We start from the raw sequence: 19,249 nt of genomic DNA, 5'->3' as shown, positions 1-19,249 counted from the left end.
AGGCAGGCTGGCCATGGAGGCAGGAACTAACAAAACTTGATCTGCAAAGCACACTTAGAGAGCTGGAGCAATAGCTCTGCAGGCAAAAGCACTTGTTTCTTCAGAGGATGGAGGTTCGACTCCCAGCACCCACATGTTGACTCATGACCAACCCTAAGTAGTTCCAATTTCTGGGGATCCAACACCCTCTTCTGAATTATGTGGTCCTCAGGCATGCACAAGATACACTTACATATATGCAAGCAAAACACTCATGTGCATACAAATATTTTTTACAAAATAACATTTACATGCATTTTGACACTGACAAAGATAGGAGACTAGAATTTGGGGGATAGGTGCATGTTATCAGATAATACAAGATTTTTGTAAAAGTTTCATGAAGTTTTTGTTTACCTCACAGGATGTATTAGCAGTGCATATGATGACCTGTAATTCTTCCCAATAGGCACAGTGTCCAGCTTTAGGTTTATGTGTTGACGAAACATAATTTCCTTTATTCACCTCAGGTTTTCAGAGAAGCTCTGCTGCCCGCTCTGTTACAGGCAGCAAGACAAGTGCAACTTGGTCTTATCATTGACCACCTGAGGAGGGCTGCTCAGGCACTTCACTCAGGTGTGGCCAGGATCTCGACTTGCTCTGCAGGCAAGAATTTCAGGAGGGGTCGCTAACTGGGGGTTTATTAAGGAAATGACAGTCCCACATACCCACAAGGTAGGTGGGGCACACACCCAGGTGTAGATGGCACAGGAGCTCACAGATAAACACAGGAGAAACCAGGAATGTCAATCACACCAGGCTGTCTCCTCAGTGTAGGAACTGCACACTTGTCTTCCACCCAGAATTCTGGGAATGGGTGTCGTTAATGTTCCGGAGACCTTTGCCGTAGGGCTAGACATCACCCAAATCCCCCAGAATGATTTATCCCAGACTCTCCCTCCCTAGACCTTTATATTTGTTTCTCAGTCAATAGAACCCATTCTTAGGGGATGTCACACATACTTTATAGCCTGTTGACCTCTATGCGCTCTTGGTCAGAGACCACACCAGATCCTAGGCTCTTACACTATAGAACCTATTTTCATGGCCGCATGCACTTTGTAAAAGAGTTCCAGTGTAATCACTCCTTAAGCTTTATTGTGCAAGTGGGATCGATAACTGTTACTAGGAAACCTTTTTCCAAAATTATACTGTATTTAAATATATCTAAATTAAATTATCTGGTGTCATGTCCAGAAGTTTGAACCAGTCCAACTAAGTCAGTCTGTACTAAATTTCCTTCTTACCTCCTGTGGATTGTTCCCCTGCTGACTGTGACACTTACACTCAAGGGGTAGGCGGGGGCACACATCCAAGAGCTGCCATAGTCACTTGGAAAGAACACCCTTCAGTTTGTGTGCTGTCTGCAGGCTGTGTGGTGTGCTCCAGGTTCCCAGCTTTTGTGAGCTGTCAAGTCATGCTAGGGTAGGCCTTGGTAATGCAACTGTCTGTGAGTCATTTCTGCTCCTGTAAGGAACCTCTCCCCTATGCTCCTGTAAGGAACCCCAATAAAACTCAATGGCCCACCAAGTTGGACCTTGGTGGAATGGAACTTTGGTCTCCCACAAGCGCCATATCTGGGGTGAGCTGATGAGTGTAGCATCTCCCCAGGAAAACCTTTGTCACCCAGCAATTTCATTACATTTTGATCTTTCCAAGTCCATGTCCTTTTAATGCACTTGGCAACAAATCACAAGACATCCATGAAAGGCTTCCACTTCATTTCCATTTAAAATCAGTCCCCCCCACACAGGAAGAGTAAGCTTGTCTTCATGTTTGCAGTGGGATAGTGGCTTTCCCCCATGGAGCATCGTTCTTCCAAAAACATTAAAAAGTGATTGACAGACACCGCTATTCAGACACGAATGTTTGGAGACATTTTTCTTGAAGTTAAGTGAAGTGAGCCTGCTACTCCAAGAAGAACATCTGACAGGGTTTATTGCCAATGATAACATTTGAGCTTTCTAGCAAAGATTAGGATTTTAAAAAAATTGAATCTGCTGTCACACTTTGACAGATTCTCAATACTTTTTGATGAGATCAGGCGATATTACACAGCGATAGATCACGTGATGCTTTGTTGTTGTTCAATCAACTGTGTTAAACATCGAGACTAATACACCCGAGTGAACAAATATGTTCTCGACGACCAATGCACAGCATTGCAAAATCCACTGTAAGCAAAGACGCTATTGGCAAGGGCCAGGCAGGTTTTATTGCTGATTCTGTGTTCTGCATTTACAAACATTACCATGGCTTGGCTTTGAATGAGATGGAAAAATAAAATGAATGATTAAAATCAAAAGTTAAAAATAGGGACATCAATTAGGAAATTGCCTCCATCAGTCTGGCCTGTAGGCAAGTCTTTGAGGGCATTTCTTGGTTAATGATCGATAAAAAAGGGCCTGGGGGCAGTGCCACCCTAGTCAGATGGTCCTGCATCGTATAGGAAACCAGGCTGGGCAAGCCGGAGGAAAGCAGCGCTTCTCCGTGGCCTCGGCTTCAGTTCCTGCCAGTTGTCTCTATGCCAACTTCTCTCAGTGAGAGTGTGACTTGAGAGGTATAGTCTGGAATAAAGCCTTTCTACCCCAAGTCACTTTTGGTCATGGTGTTCAATCACAGCAATAGAAACGGGTGGTTTGCGATTTTCAGGGTCGTACTCCAGCTGGAGCATTGCTCCCCTTGCAGACTAACCTACATCCCCACCTTTCTGCCATCCGCAGCTTCGGTAAGCACTTTCTACTCTTTACTTCTAAGATTCTACGGTCAGTGAGGTCATGTAACATTTGTCTTTCTCTGTCTGGCATGTGTCAATTGACATAACATCCTCCAAATTCACCTTTCTTGTCTCAAAGGACAGAATTTAATATTTTTGACTGAACACTACTCCAGTATAGAATAAACATTCAAAGTGATGGATACGCTCATTGCCATGACTTAGTCATCCTACAATGTACTGAAACATCACACTGCACAAGATGAATATGTTCCACTAGTATGTGCTTATAAAAATAAAAGAAAAATTGATAAGATAAGAGGACACTGAAGATTTGCAAAATTAGAAGACTATCGGTATTGTTCTATTTTTTGAAAATAGTTTAAATAAAAAATATAATTTTTATTTGTTTTATTCATTTTTATGTGTGCATGTATGTGGTATGTGCATGCACATGTGGGCATGTGTTTGGGGGAACTCACACATCGCACATGTGTGTGAGCATACCTGTGGAAATCATTGGTGAGTGATAGGAATCACTGTTTTTGAGATAGGGTTTCTCTGTGTGGTCTTGGCTATCCTGGAACTCACTCTGTAGACCTCACTGGCCTCAGATTCACAAAGATCTGCCTGATTTTGCCTCCTGAGTGTTGGGACTACAGGCATGCGCCACCACTGCCTGGCTAGGAATCCCTCCTGCTAGCTCTTTCACCTTATTCTTCAGGCAGAGTTTCTCAACCAAACCCAGTATGACTGGTCTCATTAGCCAGGTTGCTATGGGAACCCCCCCCCATTTCCACTTTCAGAGGGTAGATTTAAAGGTGGGCTTCCATAGTCACCTGCCCCTGATGTTGCTTCTGGGAATCTGAACTCTGATCCTCAAACTTACATGACACTTGCTAGCTCTTTAACCACTGAGCATCTTTCCAACCCTTTAAACATTTGTAGATGATAGCATATAATGAGCTGACTGTTGCTACCTATTACATGTTCAGTAATCTTTTTTTGAGACAGGGTCTCATTTAGTTCAGATTGGCCTCGAATGTGCTAGATAGCCTATAACCCTTGGTCTTCGTGGGTCTGTGTCTTGACTGCTGGGATTAAAATTGGGTACCACCATCTTTGACTTCTAGTTTCAAACTTCTAATACAACAAATATCACAGAAACAAACTCAAAAAAGAGCATGACCTCAAGAATTGTGAGATGGGATGAGGATGGGGCCAGATAACTCTGTGGTGCCAAATTCTTTTTCCAGAGCCAACTTAAATGTGGTTGTTTTTCTTTTGACTGGCACAGTTAGGCTCCTGAACTGCCTTGAAAAACTGGTAAACTGGCAAGTGTTTTAATATGTAATATTAAAGGGTTTCGTGCAGAACAGCAGGGTTTTCAGTTATCCTCAAGACAGTCTGCACTGGGTTCATATTTCTGCACTGGGTCCATATTTCTGCACTGGGTCCATATTTCTTTTTGCTTTCCCCTCATCCCGCATTCTTACCCTCTGCTCTCGAGGTTCTGCATTGCTCACAGGGCTGGCTCAGCTCCTGGAAGCATCCACGAATGTGTCTGATCTATATGATATCCTTAGTGGGTATATCCTGAGGATCTACTGAACCCCACCTCACAGTGTGCGGAGCCTATGAAAGGAAGGTGATGTCCTCAGACGAGAGAGATATTTCCAAATTTGGGGCAATGGTCTGTTTTATTTCTTTTTTTTATTAAATCTCTATGTGTGTCTCCCATGTTTCTATCTGTGAATGCAGGTGTGTACACACAATGTTGGAAGATAACTTTGGGTGTCCATCTTTTTCGTCCACTCCTAGACAAAATCTCCCATTGCTTGTTATTGTACAGCAAGAGAGCCAAGCCTGTGAGCTCCCAGGATTCTCCCGTCTCTGCCTCCCATCTCACAGTAGAAGGGAGGCGATTACAGACACAGACTACCATGTCTGACTTTCAGTAGGTTCTGTGGGTTTGAGCTCAGGCCCTTGCTCACATGGCCAGCACTGTCCCCGCTTTCTTACAGATTCCCTATCGCTCTACTGTTAGTACAGCAGACATATTACAGATGGATGAGTGAGTACACTGCCGAAAGGGTAGAGATGGGGGTTTGGGTTCAGGGTTCACAGTATCCGTTATTCCAATTCTGACTTTGTTATAGACAGCCAATGACATTTCCAGCTGGTGACAGCGTCCCTCCATTTGATGGTAATTTCCCCAAAACCTTGTATCCCTGACTTCTTATTCATTCTTCCTTTGACCTATTTCGTTTCATTAAAATTTTTCATCAGTGTATCGTGCCTGTCAGTCAAGGGAAAGTGTGTTAGGACGTGCTATCCTGAAAACCACGTGGGCACCACGCTGCCCCGGCTTTGCTGGCAGTGCATTTCCTTGTTAGGTGTCCTCCTCTGACTCTGTCTGTGTAGTTGACACTGTCAAGGGAAATCCTGCATTTGCCTTAAAGCCAAAGCTTCCATTCTGGGTGTCAGAACTACGCACCTACCAGCAGCCAATTCATTACAGTTAAAAAGGGAGGGCTCCACTTGGAGCTAAAAAAAACCCAAAAACGTTGTTTTAATTAATATTGGCTTTCTTATCTGACAAGGGAAGAATCCTGGGGCTAGCTTTACCTATGCCAAACACATTATTAGGTACATTCAAGTATCGAATGTGTGCCCTTTCTGGTGCATACATGTTGTCAATGCCAAGCTTCTTTGGGGTCAAGTAATGACTCTTCAGATGGGTGCACCCTCTTATCCCCCATCCCCAAGTACAGAAATGCATGTGTGTAAACTATGTGCACATTTTGCCCACATCATACCCACATCTATGTATATTCTCTTGTTTCTTTTTGTCTGCTGGAACAGTTCATAAAAAAAGATTCTGGCTCCAACAAGTGAGATTTAAGAAGAGAGTTGGGACATCAATGGTGAGGCTTTTGTATCTGATTTTGGAGCACTTTCATGAAAAAGAACAACAATTGGCTCCTGGGATGGAGGGCTCAGCTCCCCAGGCTCCTCTGTAGACTCATTCCACCAGCAGAAAAGATTTAGTCAAATTGTCACTAGGGCCGGAAGAGTTTTCTCTGTCTCCGATTCTGTAGAGTGTCTACTTGTGAGTTCTCTATTTAGAAGGTGTATCCTCAAAAACCTGTCCTGGGAAATGGGTGGCAGGAGGAAGGAAAATACAATTTCTGTTCTTCATAGAGAGCCTGGTTCTGTCTAGCTGGGGATGCTGGATGGATGGAATGAGATCGTACAAGGTCTTAGAACAGTGCCTGTTACAATCTCTTCTTGTTGTAGAATGGGTGTTTGTGCCCCTCCACAATTCTCACACGGAAGATCTGATGTCCTCTCTGATGCTATTGGCAGTAGAGACTTTGGGAGGTGTCTGGGTAATGAGAATGGGGTTCTTGTGGTAGGATTAGTGTTCTTGTAAGAATGACCAGAGAATTCTTTTTTCTGTATCATGGAAGATAAAGCAAGAAGATGTCTAACTGTGAGTTAGAAAGAGAGGCCCAGATGCCTGGCACCTTGATCAGACTTCCTCGACTCCAAAACCATGAGAAAAATTTCCTGCTTCTTTAAGCTACTGTGTTTATGGTATCTTGTTCTGACAACCTGAGATAAGATATCCTTAAATGATTGTTTGGTGATGTTGTGTTATTCTTTGGAGCTGAACTTGAGTCTAGTTATAAAAAGGGAAAGAAATTACCTAAAAGTTTTGTCAGGGAAATTGAACTCTGTCTTTACCAACTTGGAATCCCACGGAGTCTGCATCGAGTGAAGACATCCCGCAGATATTGGAGCATGGCATGGTACCTCATGCCATGGTGCTCATGGGTATGAGATGGATCAGAGGCCGCATTGACAAAGCTATTTGTTTATTCACTCATTGTATTGTTCACCTCTGCATGGACTAAACATGTCAACTACTGAGTGCTTCCTACACGCCAGGCACATAGACACAGATGTTCATACACTGGTTTGGGTTAGAAATGGTCATTAGGTATTTCCGTAATACAGACTGTAACTATTTCAGTTTTGAATCTGCGATGGAAGCACCAGTCTTCCTCTGATTCCCCTTCAAACACGGGAAATATACACCTCACTGGCAGGAGCTTGCTTTGAAAAGAGGAACAAGACCACAACTCTTAGAAAAAGAATTCTGTAAGTACCCAATTTATTCAGAAAACAATACAATTTAAACATTTATGACTTTTTTCAGTCTTACATTTTTTTTAACCATCATTCCCAAAATGTTATGCATTTTATTGACATGTATTTGCAAGATCAGGATCTATAATCATAGCTCTGGAAATTGTACATTTGATTTGCTTAATTAATTATTACTGCCCTCCCCCTAAACCTACCCCAACAAAACATTTTTTTTTGCTATGGATACACATCACCATTCTTTCTGACCAAAACTAAGTTTCACTTTGTGCTTTTTGAAGCTTATAAAACATTTGTCCATTTCTCCGAGAGAAGATCAGAAAAGCAAAAACAAGTCATTGTTTTGGTTCAAGACTACCGTAGATTCGGACAAAATACCCTGACCCTACACAGTCATTTCCACTTATGGAGATTGTGCTCAGAAGTGATTAAAGAGGCCAAAAGGTGCCCCCACAGTGAGCTCAAAGACCAACTGAGTAGAACAGAAATCCGGGGAGCCATGTTGCTATTTGGCATGGACAAGATCCCATTCAAGATCCAAGGAAGAATCTCAGGAAATAATTTCTAGGCACTGGAACCATCCATGCAGCAGGCTGTGGCTCCTCTTTTAGCCAAGCAGGAGCAAGCCAGAAGGAGCGCTCCTCTGTCTGGGAGGAGGACGAGGTGTGACTGGAAAGCAGTGAGACTGACCTGAGGGGTGCAGCTTCTGGAATCAGCCCCACTGCTTTCTACTCTCACCTCTGGGATGGGCCAGCCCTGTATGCTACCGGCAGGGAAGAGGTGCCTCTGGCAAGCAGGCGAGGAGCTGCCCTGGTTGAGATGATCTCTATTGTGAAAGCCTTGAGTTCAGAACCTCACCAGTCCTTGTGAGGAATGCATGAGCATCACCGAGGATCTTGTGAGCCATGCAGAGCCTCAGGCCTGGTATTAAAAAGCTTCATTAGAATAAGATTCTCAGGGAATTTGTGTCTATGGTAGTGTGTAAACATGGGTACTGGGCTAAACGGCCCAGCTCCACTTCAAAAGGTAGATAAATTTATTTAGTAGAGAGGCCATTCTCAGCAGGGAGGGGCTATAGATAACAACTGCAAAACCAGTGTAAGATTATTTTTTTATTATTATTTTAAACATGCAAAATACAGTCCATGCATCTGCCATTTTGAAAAGTCTCTCATCATATAGGAGATTAAGCCAAATACGTTTTGGCTATCAACATTCAAGAAATGTTTCAAAATGCTTTACAGTGTAAAGATAATAAGAAATTTAGCAAAATTTCAACAAACCGGTATAAAAATGGATACGTATGTCATTTTGTTTCAAGGCAACATGCTGTAAAGTGGATGTTACGACTGTATTTCATTGTAAAAAGTCTTTTACAATACAGATCAGGCCTTGGGGCTACACATGCAAAAAAAAATATCAATTAGTCAAAAATCACCGAGACGTGCTATCTTTAAATGTATATTATCATTATTTTCTTTTAAAGTACAGGAATAAAAGTAGTAAATATTAGTGAACAGTGCTTGAGAACTCTGTAAAAGTGTGGAGTTCATGGTGCCAGTGTCCGGGAAGACTCATACACTTCCGATGAACACTTTGGTTTAATCCCTTTACCGTTGTAATAGTCCACGACTTGATTTGGGACTTCGGCCAACACACTCTTTGCAAGGGCAGCTGGCGACGCCTGCAGGGGAGAAGAAATGACAGTGACTTGAAGCAGATGCAGACTTTGCCTCACAGATCGGAGCCCTGCTCTCCTCAGCGGGTCTCATTCACTCAGTCACACAGCCACCTGTCCACTCACCGTCCTCCTTCTGTGTCCACAGACGCCAATTCACACCTGAAGATGAATTTTCCCGCAGGTTTGTTTGTTTGTTTGTTTGTTTGTTTATTTATTTTGCTTTCTTTACATTTTCACTCAGTTTTAAACACATTCCATTCACTATGCCAGGAGCAGTGGGAATCATGTGAGGGGACCCAGCATGGCGAAACTGAATGCTTCTTATAAGGTAACAAGCTGTAAAGGCTACCCACCAGTGATAGAAAACACAAAACACCCATGCTTCCTATCAGGTTAGCTGCTTAGAATGAAGCCAGAGCTCCTGAATGGGGACCTGAATTTTTAACATGATGCCCTGGTGATTCCTATTGAAGTCTGAGGTGCACTGTTGTAGAAAGTACAAACACCCTAAGGCAAAGTTATCTTAGAAGCACACCTCCAAGACATCTTCTCTTTGGCAGCACACCTCCAAGAGGAAACAATATTTAACTTGGGTGTATATTTCATCAGGGAAGGGAGAGGGGAGTGGCATTCGATGATTCTAGAGACAGCCAGGCATCTGATGGAGTTGAAGGAAAATGTGTGTGTGTGTGTGTGTGTGTGTGTGTGTGTGTGTGTGTGTGTGTGTGTTGGGCATGGACAGTAGTGGCAGTGAATTTGGTAGTCGTTTAGTTAGAAAATGAGCTTGAATGCCCTGTAGTATGCAGAATGCTGCTTCTGCAGCAGAGAATGGCTGAGGTCAAGAGCATGGCCAGACCTTGGAGTCACAGAGAACTGGACCTGACTCCTGAGTCTGACTTTTACTACTGCACAACCCCTAGGCAAGCAGCTTCAATGGTCTGAGCCACAATAGTTGCCACTGAAGGAACTGGAAGGTGGTGAGTTAACAAATACTTGAGATTCTCAATGAAGGAGAACTGCCCTAAGGGCCGGGGGACCATTCTTCTGATATGCTCTTTCTTGAACCATGCAACACTAAGCGCCAATCTCAGAAACAAAATTAAAAGGAAACAAGCCACTCTGTCTAACAGAGAGAAAAAGCAAGGTATCTGAAAAATCCAGGAACATCACACAGAGTTTTGAACCCTAGTGGGCTGAAGGTGTTGCAGCTTGTGCCAAATCTGGCCAGCAGACACTCGCTTACTTTACAAATGAATGGTTAGGTTTAGGGTTTGGTCTGTGTATACGTAGTCAGAAACAAAATCATCTCTAGTTTTCCCCTGGTAGAAAGTTTAGAAGGCCAAAACCAACTTGATTTCCCAGCTTTCCGTCCATGTAGGAGTAGCCACATGACCAAATTTTGCCCTGTGAGACACTGTCTGCTGAGACAGTGTCTTTTATATATGACAGGGGAGCTATACTATTTAAATCTCAGCAATATGGTCACCTAAACAAGAGCTGCAGGCTAACGCCAGTTGACAAGCCAATGCAGATAGGTGGGATCTCAGAAGGCCCTGTCCCTAGAAGAAGATCTACATACAATCAATGACTGTTGAGAAGACAGCCAGTCTTCTCCAGGGATGAGCCTCCCAGTAGGTTACCCAATCCCAGTCCCATGTGGTCTGCCCTGAATATGTGGACATGGCTGCTTGAGATTGAATTCAGGCCCTAATATCTGCACAGTGAGCACTTTATAGAGCAGTCCTCCAGCCCCAATTTCAATGAATCTGAATGAAAATATCCACACGTGGTTATTGGTCCTGATGCATGAGAAAGCACCGGTCCTAAGACCCCGCCCCCGCCGCCATTGCATATATGTGCTGGTGCATGCACACAGTTATAGGAACAAGAGTAGACAGGAAAAAGCCAAACCACAACCTCAGTTGGTAATAACGGTAATATGGACAGTATACACTAACCACTTCCACGGAACAGGCATTGTGCAGAAACTCCACTTTCTACCACCCAATACTTCCGTGGTGTTTGCCTTTGACTGAAAGTCTGTGTCACTGAAAGGTTAAACAATTTGCCCAGAGCCGCATAGCTCGAAGCCTGTGCACTTTAGTACCACGTGCTACTATGCAGAACAGCAAAAGAGAGGCAGCGCATGGATTACTGGCGTGTCTGAAACATCAGCTCCTCACCTCCCTTTATTTACGGCTTATTGAATTCTGAGTAGATTAGTTCGGATAATGAAATGCTTTTCTAAATCTAATTTGAAATCCATGAAGATAAGGTAGGTGAAAATGCTCCCAGCACTCTGCCGGTGTCACCCTAGAGAGGCTGGAAAGACACAGCACAGAGCGCATGAGGGACACCATGTCCTTGCCCTGCTGGGGCAGTTCTCTTATGGGACAGGTCCCTTGTTTCCAGTTCCCCTTCAGTCCCTCTCAACAACCCTCCATTTTTTTTTTTTTTTTGATTTTGCCAATGCCTAGCTTAAGCTGCAAGGCTTTCCCCGTGAATCTGTCTCTGCTATGAAGTCATTTCAGGGGTGTAAGACCTGTGAGCTGTGGGCCATAAGTAGTTAGGCTGCATGTAGTTAGGACAGGGTCAAAGGCGATCCAACTAAAACAACAAACTGACTTCAAGTTGGGAGGGTTTTTCTTTGCAGTTCTTCCTGGAATTCAATGGCACGGTTCTCAGACATAAACTGTAGATCACAATATCCTGTTACAATGTCAGAATGTTGGACAGAGCTGGGGAGATGGCTCAGTCATTAAAGTGCTTGCCATGAAAGTTTGAGGACCTGAATCTGCGTTTCCAGCACTCATGTAAACAGATGGGTATATATATTCCTGAGCACTTGCAGTTGAAGTGCTGTGGCTATGGTATGGTGTGGTTAGGTAGGAGGGAGACAAACAGGTTCTTGGGGTTCATTGGTCAGCGAGGCCATGGAGCTTGTGTTTAATCAGAGACTCTGTCTCAAAAATAAGGTGGGAAGAAATATAAGAGGTTGAGGAAGCCCCCCAATGTCAATGCCTGGCCACCATAGACATATATAGACATATACCTACTTATGTGTACATGAACATATGCACACATACAAACACATACCACATACATACGCAACACACATACATCAGGCACAACTGTTAGCAATCCTTATCCACCCATGGGCTTCTTAGCATGTGGATTTTCCTCTGATATCCTTCTCCTAAATAGTCAGGTCTCCAGAAAATTTTTCCAAAGCCTGGACTCCTGCTTCATTAGCTCACAGGGGTCCCGGTGTGTGGAGGAACCCTGAGTGTGTGAAGTCCTGAGCCCATGTGCATTGTTGACATGGGTATGGCTATGTAAAGGATCCCGATGCCTCAGTCCCACGGGAATGGCAAAGCCTTCTCCAGGTGAGGCTCACTTCGAGGGATGGCAAAGCCGTCCTCTGGTATGAATGAGGATGTTGATAGTGCATACAGAAAATGCCCATCACAGCTCTCCACACCATTTGTACAGCCCAAATCTGTACCCTATAGAGGCTGCCCCCACCTTGACTACCTAAACCTATCTCTTTGTTCCGTTGCTTCTGGCACGCTGCAACTTCCACCAGAGAACCAAGTCTGACCCCCCCCCCCCCACGTCTCCATATGTCTGCCTGTCTTTTTTTTTCATCCCCTTGCTGCCCCAATTAGGCTTCTCTGGGAGCCACGTTGGATGAGAAAGCAATGTGTCAGGTGTGCTGGGAATACTCTGGGAATCTGAGGGTCAGCAGGAGGCGCAGGATAGGCCAGCACCTTTTGTGGCTTGACGGCATTGCTCTTGCGTGGGTCCCATGAAGGCAAGTGTGACGGCTGATGGATCAACTTGGTGGCAGTACATCTACTTTTATTTGGCCTGGGTGATGGAAGGCAAGGCAAGTCTTTAAGAATAGGCTTCCCTCTACGTCAGATGCATTAGGAAGCAGAGAGCATCACACATCACAGCTGCAGCAAATTGAGCCAGCATGCCCATGCTGGGCCTTTCTGATGCCACACTTTGCTGTCCATAAGCAGACAACTTGGGAACTTGGGGAGCCTTGGTACTTTTCTTTAGAAACCTTCTCCATGGGAAAGCAGAAGACGGGCTGGCTGCCGGGGCAGTTACTTTTCCCTCACAACACTGACGAGAGACCTTGTGGTGAGATCGTCTGCTGCTGCAACTTGAAAATGCCCTCTGCACTCGGCTCGACAGCAGGGGATTGGTTTCCTGCCTGCTTAATGATTTTAATTACACTGTGGCCATCTTTAAAAGGGGAATAGTGATCACATTGCAGGATGATGACAGACAGATTCAGGGAGCCCTGGAGTGTACAGTCCCTTCCCTTAGAGGTTGGGCAGGCCACGGACTCTAGGGTTCAGCTGAGGCTATGTGACGAATGCTTGATTTAAATGATCACCGCAAAGCCTGTCACAGAAAGACAGAGGTGCCGACAGCCAGGCCTGGCGAGCGCAAGAGGATATCTGTCGCCGAGACTGCAGGTACTAGTGTGGCTGGGGTGAGGTCAAATTGCATTTGGTGAGCTTGGACACAGCTCAGAAAATGGCTGTGAAGAATGTTGGAAATGCATTTGAGTGAGCATCGTTGGAGCAGAATGGCTTTTCCAAATAGGCATCCAGTGGGAGAGTGCCTACATTGGATGACAAGACACTACACCCGCCTCTCTCTGTGACCTCAACAGCAATGCAGCCCCACACAGGGAAAGGACTGCTGGAGAAGCCAACGGGAATGTTTCCAGAGGGGATACACACATATGTGCACTTATGGGACAGGTGACAGAGGAGAAACTGTAAAGGACACTGAAGACTTAATGTCAGGAGCTCATGTCTAGACCCTCCCTGTGGAATGGTGGCCATGGCAGCGGGGCAGAATCCAGGACTGTAGCGGATAGCAGGGGCTGGGGCTGGGCTCTGTTGTTGGACATTGTTTACAAGGGCCTAAAAATTAAAGGATACTGGAAACTCTCTGTGGCCACTTACAGTACTTCCATGGTTTTTTAGACACTGTTTAGGCATCTTTGAAAGGGCCTGTTATGAACCCAAGAAAGTCTTGATGTTGGTTCTCGTGGTTTCATTAGGGGTGGGGTTTGTGGAAATTTCAAGGTACTTCTGTCTCCAAGAACTTGATAATTATCCCCAAATTGGAATTTTGGATAGAGTATAATGAGAATGTTTGTAACATCATACTAGGGCATTATCTAGAGCGGTGGTTCTCAACCTGTAAGTCATGACCCCATTCACAGGGTCGCCTAAGACCATTGGGAAACACAGATATGTACACTACAATTTCTTTTTTTGTGTGTTTTTTTCAAGACAGGGTTTCTCTGTGGCTTTGGAGCCTGTCCTGGAACTAGCTCTGTAGACCAGGCTGGTCTCAAACTCACAGAGATCCGCCTGCCTCAGCCTCCCGAGTGCTGGGATTAAAGGCGTGTGCCACCACCGCCCGGCTACACTACAATTTCTAACAGTAGCAAAATTCCAGTTATGAAGTAGCAAAGACAATTTTATGGTTTGGGGGGTCACAGCTTTAGGAAGGCCGAGAACCACTGCTCTAGAGGGCTTTCTCCAGCCAATCAGGAAACACAACTCTGCTTTAAATGCCCCACAAGTGTACAAACTGAGGATACAGGCAATTTCTGTCTAGCAGAGAAGTGATTCAAAGATTATGCATTTGTATGTTCTTGATCATGAACCAGTCTGCTTTGAGAAGCCTATTCCAGTATTTTCTCCCCTCACTGACCACACTAAACTACATTAATACCCATTATTATCAGCCTGACCATACTGCTCCTGAGTGAGCAGACTCACTTGCCAATGCGGCTCACTATACAGAGGGTCTATCATTCTGCACACAATAAACACATAGTCTTCGGACAGAATTTCTGCTTATCCTCACTCCTTTTTCATCTATCCCCGAGCCAACTTCCCAACCTCAAGCAACCAGAGGTCCTGAAATTCCTGAGTGAAAACAAACATTTACAAAATGTTGGCAGCTATAGCCACCATGACTTCCTAATTCTAATCCCATATATGCTCCTTTCCCCAAATAGTTATGATCTGTATATCCTTCCTACAGGATTTGTTCATCCTAGACACGGTCTGCTAATGCTGCTTAGGACAGGCCACTGTCAACACTGGTGGGCACGCGAGAGATGTGAGGACGCCCCCATGATGTCTATGCATACGTGTTTGAAGTTCCGGAAGGGCACAAACTGGACGATGTCTCGAAGGACGGGCTCTCCCTTGGGTGATCTTAGAATTCCGTCGTCACCGTCCAGCATCTGCATGTCACTGAAGTCAGCATTCCCCACTCCCACGATGATGACTGACATGGGGAGGTGAGAGGCGTGGACGATGGCCTCCCGGGTGTCGGCCATGTCGGTGATGACACCGTCCGTCAGGATCAGCAGGATGAAGTATTGCTGCGGGAGTCGGGAGTCCGGGACAGGTGACAATGAAGGACGAGGAGGGGAGAAAATGACAACAGTATCAGTTAGATATCTATAGCCAGGTGGCCTCCTTGTAGAGTGAATAATGGCAGCAGGGATGATAGACATTTTGATTATTTCTTTAACTTTTTTGTTAAGAAAAATGAAATGTAAAAACAAAATAGCCTGGCCACATCTATGGGTTCACTACTGGGCATCAACAATTATCAGCATATGGTCAATCTTGCTCTATTTATTGTCTGCACTTAACTACTTTATATTATTTTTGAAATATATTTCATATATTACAGCATTTTCATAAAAATATGCATAGAGATAAAATTCTACTAATAAAAATAATATCTTATATATGAAACTAAAGATTATAACCCAACCCATTGAGAAAAAAAGACAGGCTATTTGTGGTTTCTGTACACAAAGTTCCTTCACTTGCTTTAACTTTCTGCCCTAAACTAAAACCTTTTTGGTTTCAAAAAACATAGCAGTTCATTTCCTGATGACCCACATTTCAAAATGCAGGAGTTTTCCCTCAAAGGCTCCTCCAAAATGAAATCAACAAGGGAGGGAGGGAGGATGTGTTCCAGCACACAAAAGTAGCGGCTGACACTTGGTAGAAATGTGGTCCGCAGTCCAGCTGAACCCAAGGGAACAGAGGGACAGAGCAAGCAACCAGGGGAATTATTACAGGATAAGGGTAAAAGGCTATCTTCTTTATGCGAATGTGTCATCCCGGAAGCCATGCTCAAGTTACACAGAGCTTTCAGACAGCTATAGTGCTTGCTCCATTTGGAAAACATCATAAAGCTAGATAGGAACAGGCTGACACCATTAAATAACAGGCAGGAAAGGGTGACATGTTGACTTCTAAAATGTCAAAGGACAGGCTCCAGTTTTGTCTCAGCTTTGGAGCTGTAGTTTGTATCTTTCCTAAAAAACAAAACCAAACAATTGAAGCAAATGTTAGTTGTATTTTCTACTACTATTCCTCATGGTGTAGAATCACCATTTTTTTTTTTTGTGGAGTGTGTGTGTGTGTTTCACTGGAGTTTGAGGGTGCATGCACTCGTGTGCACACACACGACACATGGATGGAGGTCAGAGTAGGATATTGGGCATCTTACTCTGTCACCTTCCACTTTACTGTCATGAAAGAGTCTCTCACTGACCTGGAAGTTCAAGGTTTCAGCGAGACTCAGAGGCCAGAGAACTCTAGATATCAGCATGTCTCCACCCCAAGTGAATGCTGAGTTTGTAGGTACACAGCCATGCCTGAATGTCTGTCTAGGTGCTGTGGGTTCAAATTCACTTTTTCGTGGTTATATATCAAGCACTATTTGACTCTGAGCATTTCCCCAGACCTTCAACTACTGCTTTATTTATGCAGTCTGGGTATATTGGAAAACAAGCTCAGTTTTGGACTTGTTTTCTTTCCTGGGACAGGAGGTGACCACAGTAGCTTCCACTACTGAGTGTCTGTGTTCAGGCAAAGGGGCAAACCATTGTGTTTGCCCTGAACTGCCCATCCTGGCAGATTTGGGTCTCATTAACCCACTGTTTCCCAGGTGAAGAAATTGAAGGTAGAGAAGTTAAGCTGTTTAGAAATACTAGGATCGGAACTCATGGAATTTCATTGCTCTGGGAAGTCTTCACCAGTGGTGACCTGCCTGCCTTCCCTCATCCTCTGGATTCTGCTCTCTCAAGTCACACCCCACTACCCAACCCCTCTCACCTTAACAACCTCAGCAGCCATCCCTTCCCCACAACTCCAGTGGACTCCATTGGCCCAGGTACAATTAACATCAGTGGAAAGGACAGGTAAGTGACTTACCTTCCAGCTGAGCCTGGGCACTTCCCAGACCCTGATCCAGGGAACATCCTTTGGCCCTTCCCCTTTGGTCCTTCCCCCTTGTTCACAGGGCATATCCTTTGCTCCCCCTCCCCCACTTGCTCACATCACCCAGACCCTGACTCCAGGCCATATTCTTTACCAGAGGCAGCAGCAGCTTTACCAGAGGCCAGACTGGTCCTAGGGACCCCAGGTAAGACACTACCTACTGCCCACTAAGACTCCTTAAAGCCAGCCCAACAAATATAGACTGTACCTTCTCTGCTGGGCTCCATATTCTGGTCTACAGTGTCTGAAGAAGAATGCTTTACTGGACGCTAGGCAGGATCTAGGGACCCGAGACCTCCAAAACCCAAGTGGAGACACCCTACTGGGCCTAAAGACTCACCAGTCACCAGAACCCTTGGCCGCTTCGGCCAGAAGACCAGAGAGGAAACAGAAACCAAGGAATAAAACACCCATCCAACAAAGACAAAATCAGGAATCAACACCTAAACCTACAGTCGTCCCGTATCCAGATGCTTGTACACCAATGTAAGAACATAATCAATAATAGAAAGAGCAATATGGTACAACCAGAACCCAGCTACCCTCTGACAGCAAGATTCAACTGTTCCAAATACAGCTGAAGCACAAGATGTAATCAACTAATTAATTAATTAAAATAAATACAAATCAATAAAAATAAATACAAATAAAAGCTATGATAGCAAGACTCAACTATTCCAAATACAGCTGAAGCACAAGATGTGATTAATTAATTAATAAAAATAAATACAAATAAAAGCAAGTAACTAATTTAAAAGCAAAAGAAAACTAGAATTGATTGTCAGACTATAACTGGTGTCGTGACCAATATCCAAAAAAGGCAGGGTAAGTCCCCAGTATAAGTAACCTGTCCCTCTCCTTACCGATGCCTCCTTGGTGTTGGTCTCCTCCGAAGCTGACTTGGCAACCTTCTGAATGATGGGAGCAATGTTGGTGGGGCCGTAAAGCTGGAGCTTGGGAAGGCAGCTCTGATAGGCTTCCACAACTCCTTGAATTCCTAAAGTGAGATGGGAAAAATCAACACGCCCATAGTCCCTTCAAATGGGTTTGCGCGCACACACACACACACACACACACACACACACACACACACACACACACAGTAAAACATTGGCTTTGTCCAAATAGTCCTTATCTACACCACACATAGGTTTCCCCCTTTTTCTTTTTATTTATTCTTCTCTTACACAATATATCCCAATTTCAGTTTTTCCCCTCCACTCCTTCCAGTTCTTTACCCACTCTGTTCCCTTTCCCCAAGACCCACTTCTTCTCTGTTTAAAAAAGAGCAGGCCTCTCAAGAACATCAGCCAAACACAGCATAACAAGATACAACGAGACTAGGCACAAACTCTCATATCAAGGCTGGATGAGACTGCCTAATAGGAGGAAAAGGATCCCAGGAATAGGCAAAAGAGTCAGAGGCACCCCGCTCCCATTGTTAGGAGTCCCACAAAACTCCAAGCTAACAGGTACAGTCACATGTAGTTCTTAAAGCAAAGGGAAATACTAGGTCAGTGTACTGCTGCCTCCCTTCCCCCACTGAAATCAAACTACAGTGTGAGCCAAATCAAAAGCCATTGTTTCCACAAACTTTGCCCCACTTAAGTCCTTATTAGGTCACCATAGCTGAAGGAAGCAGAAGCTGCAACCATTTTCTAGATGAAGAAGCAGGGGCTTAGAGAGGTTACACAGTCTGCCCCAAGTTCTGGAAAACCTGAGTTGCCGTCTCAACAAATACATCCAGGTCTTCGGGCTCAGAGAAGCCCCAAACAAGTTCCTGGTGTGTTTTACCGTGGTGCTGATTGTAGAATAAATACTGCCTGGAATGTATGATCCTTTCCATTGTTCTTTCAACATCATTATTTTGTGAAACCAGGTGTGGGAATCTGGCCAGGAGAAAACACAGTCACATGGGCGAGACCAAGTGTTTAAGCCTTGGGGCTCTTTCTTGAACAAAACCATGAAGCTCTTTGTTCTAAATCCCCCTGGTCAGTGTGCTGGAAGTGTCAAATGATTTCTGCCTTTTGCTCTCTCTTTAAATCTACACAGAGAGGACGCTGAGGAAAATCCAGATGAAAAGCTGAGAATCGGAAAGAGGAATGTCTCATCTTGGTCCATCATGGGCCATTCTCTTATTTAAAAAAAATTAAAATTAATCTTTAATCAATGAACTCAGTAAAGCTAATGGATTGATTAACTTTATTTTGGTTAGAAGAACCCAGGATTTTATTGAAAGCTCAGGATTTCCCAGCCTTGTCTCTTCCAGCGTGCACCGCCCCGCTC

At 44.4% G+C, this 19,249-nt stretch overlaps 1 protein-coding gene across 2 annotated transcripts in view; it reads right to left on the bottom strand.

Moving 5' to 3' along the window:
- Positions 1 to 8,031: 8,031 nt before the first annotated feature.
- Positions 8,032 to 19,249, bottom strand: part of Cpne4 (copine 4) — a 481,784-nt gene continuing 470,566 nt past the window's right edge. For both annotated transcript variants that reach the window (XM_005368465.3, XM_026789948.1), the window contains exons 14-16: positions 17,827 to 17,960; positions 14,806 to 15,042; positions 8,032 to 8,612 (exon numbers count right to left, since the gene is read on the bottom strand). In XM_005368465.3, coding sequence (XP_005368522.1) covers positions 8,478 to 8,612; positions 14,806 to 15,042; positions 17,827 to 17,960 — 506 coding nt within the window. In that variant the 3' untranslated portion in view covers positions 8,032 to 8,477. The remainder of the gene's footprint in view (positions 8,613 to 14,805; positions 15,043 to 17,826; positions 17,961 to 19,249) is intronic.

The sequence above is a fragment of the Microtus ochrogaster genome, unplaced genomic scaffold, assembly GCF_000317375.1.
Source record: "Microtus ochrogaster isolate Prairie Vole_2 unplaced genomic scaffold, MicOch1.0 UNK33, whole genome shotgun sequence".
Lineage (NCBI taxonomy): Eukaryota > Metazoa > Chordata > Mammalia > Rodentia > Cricetidae > Microtus > Microtus ochrogaster.
This window is presented reverse-complemented; position numbering and strand designations above follow the sequence as displayed.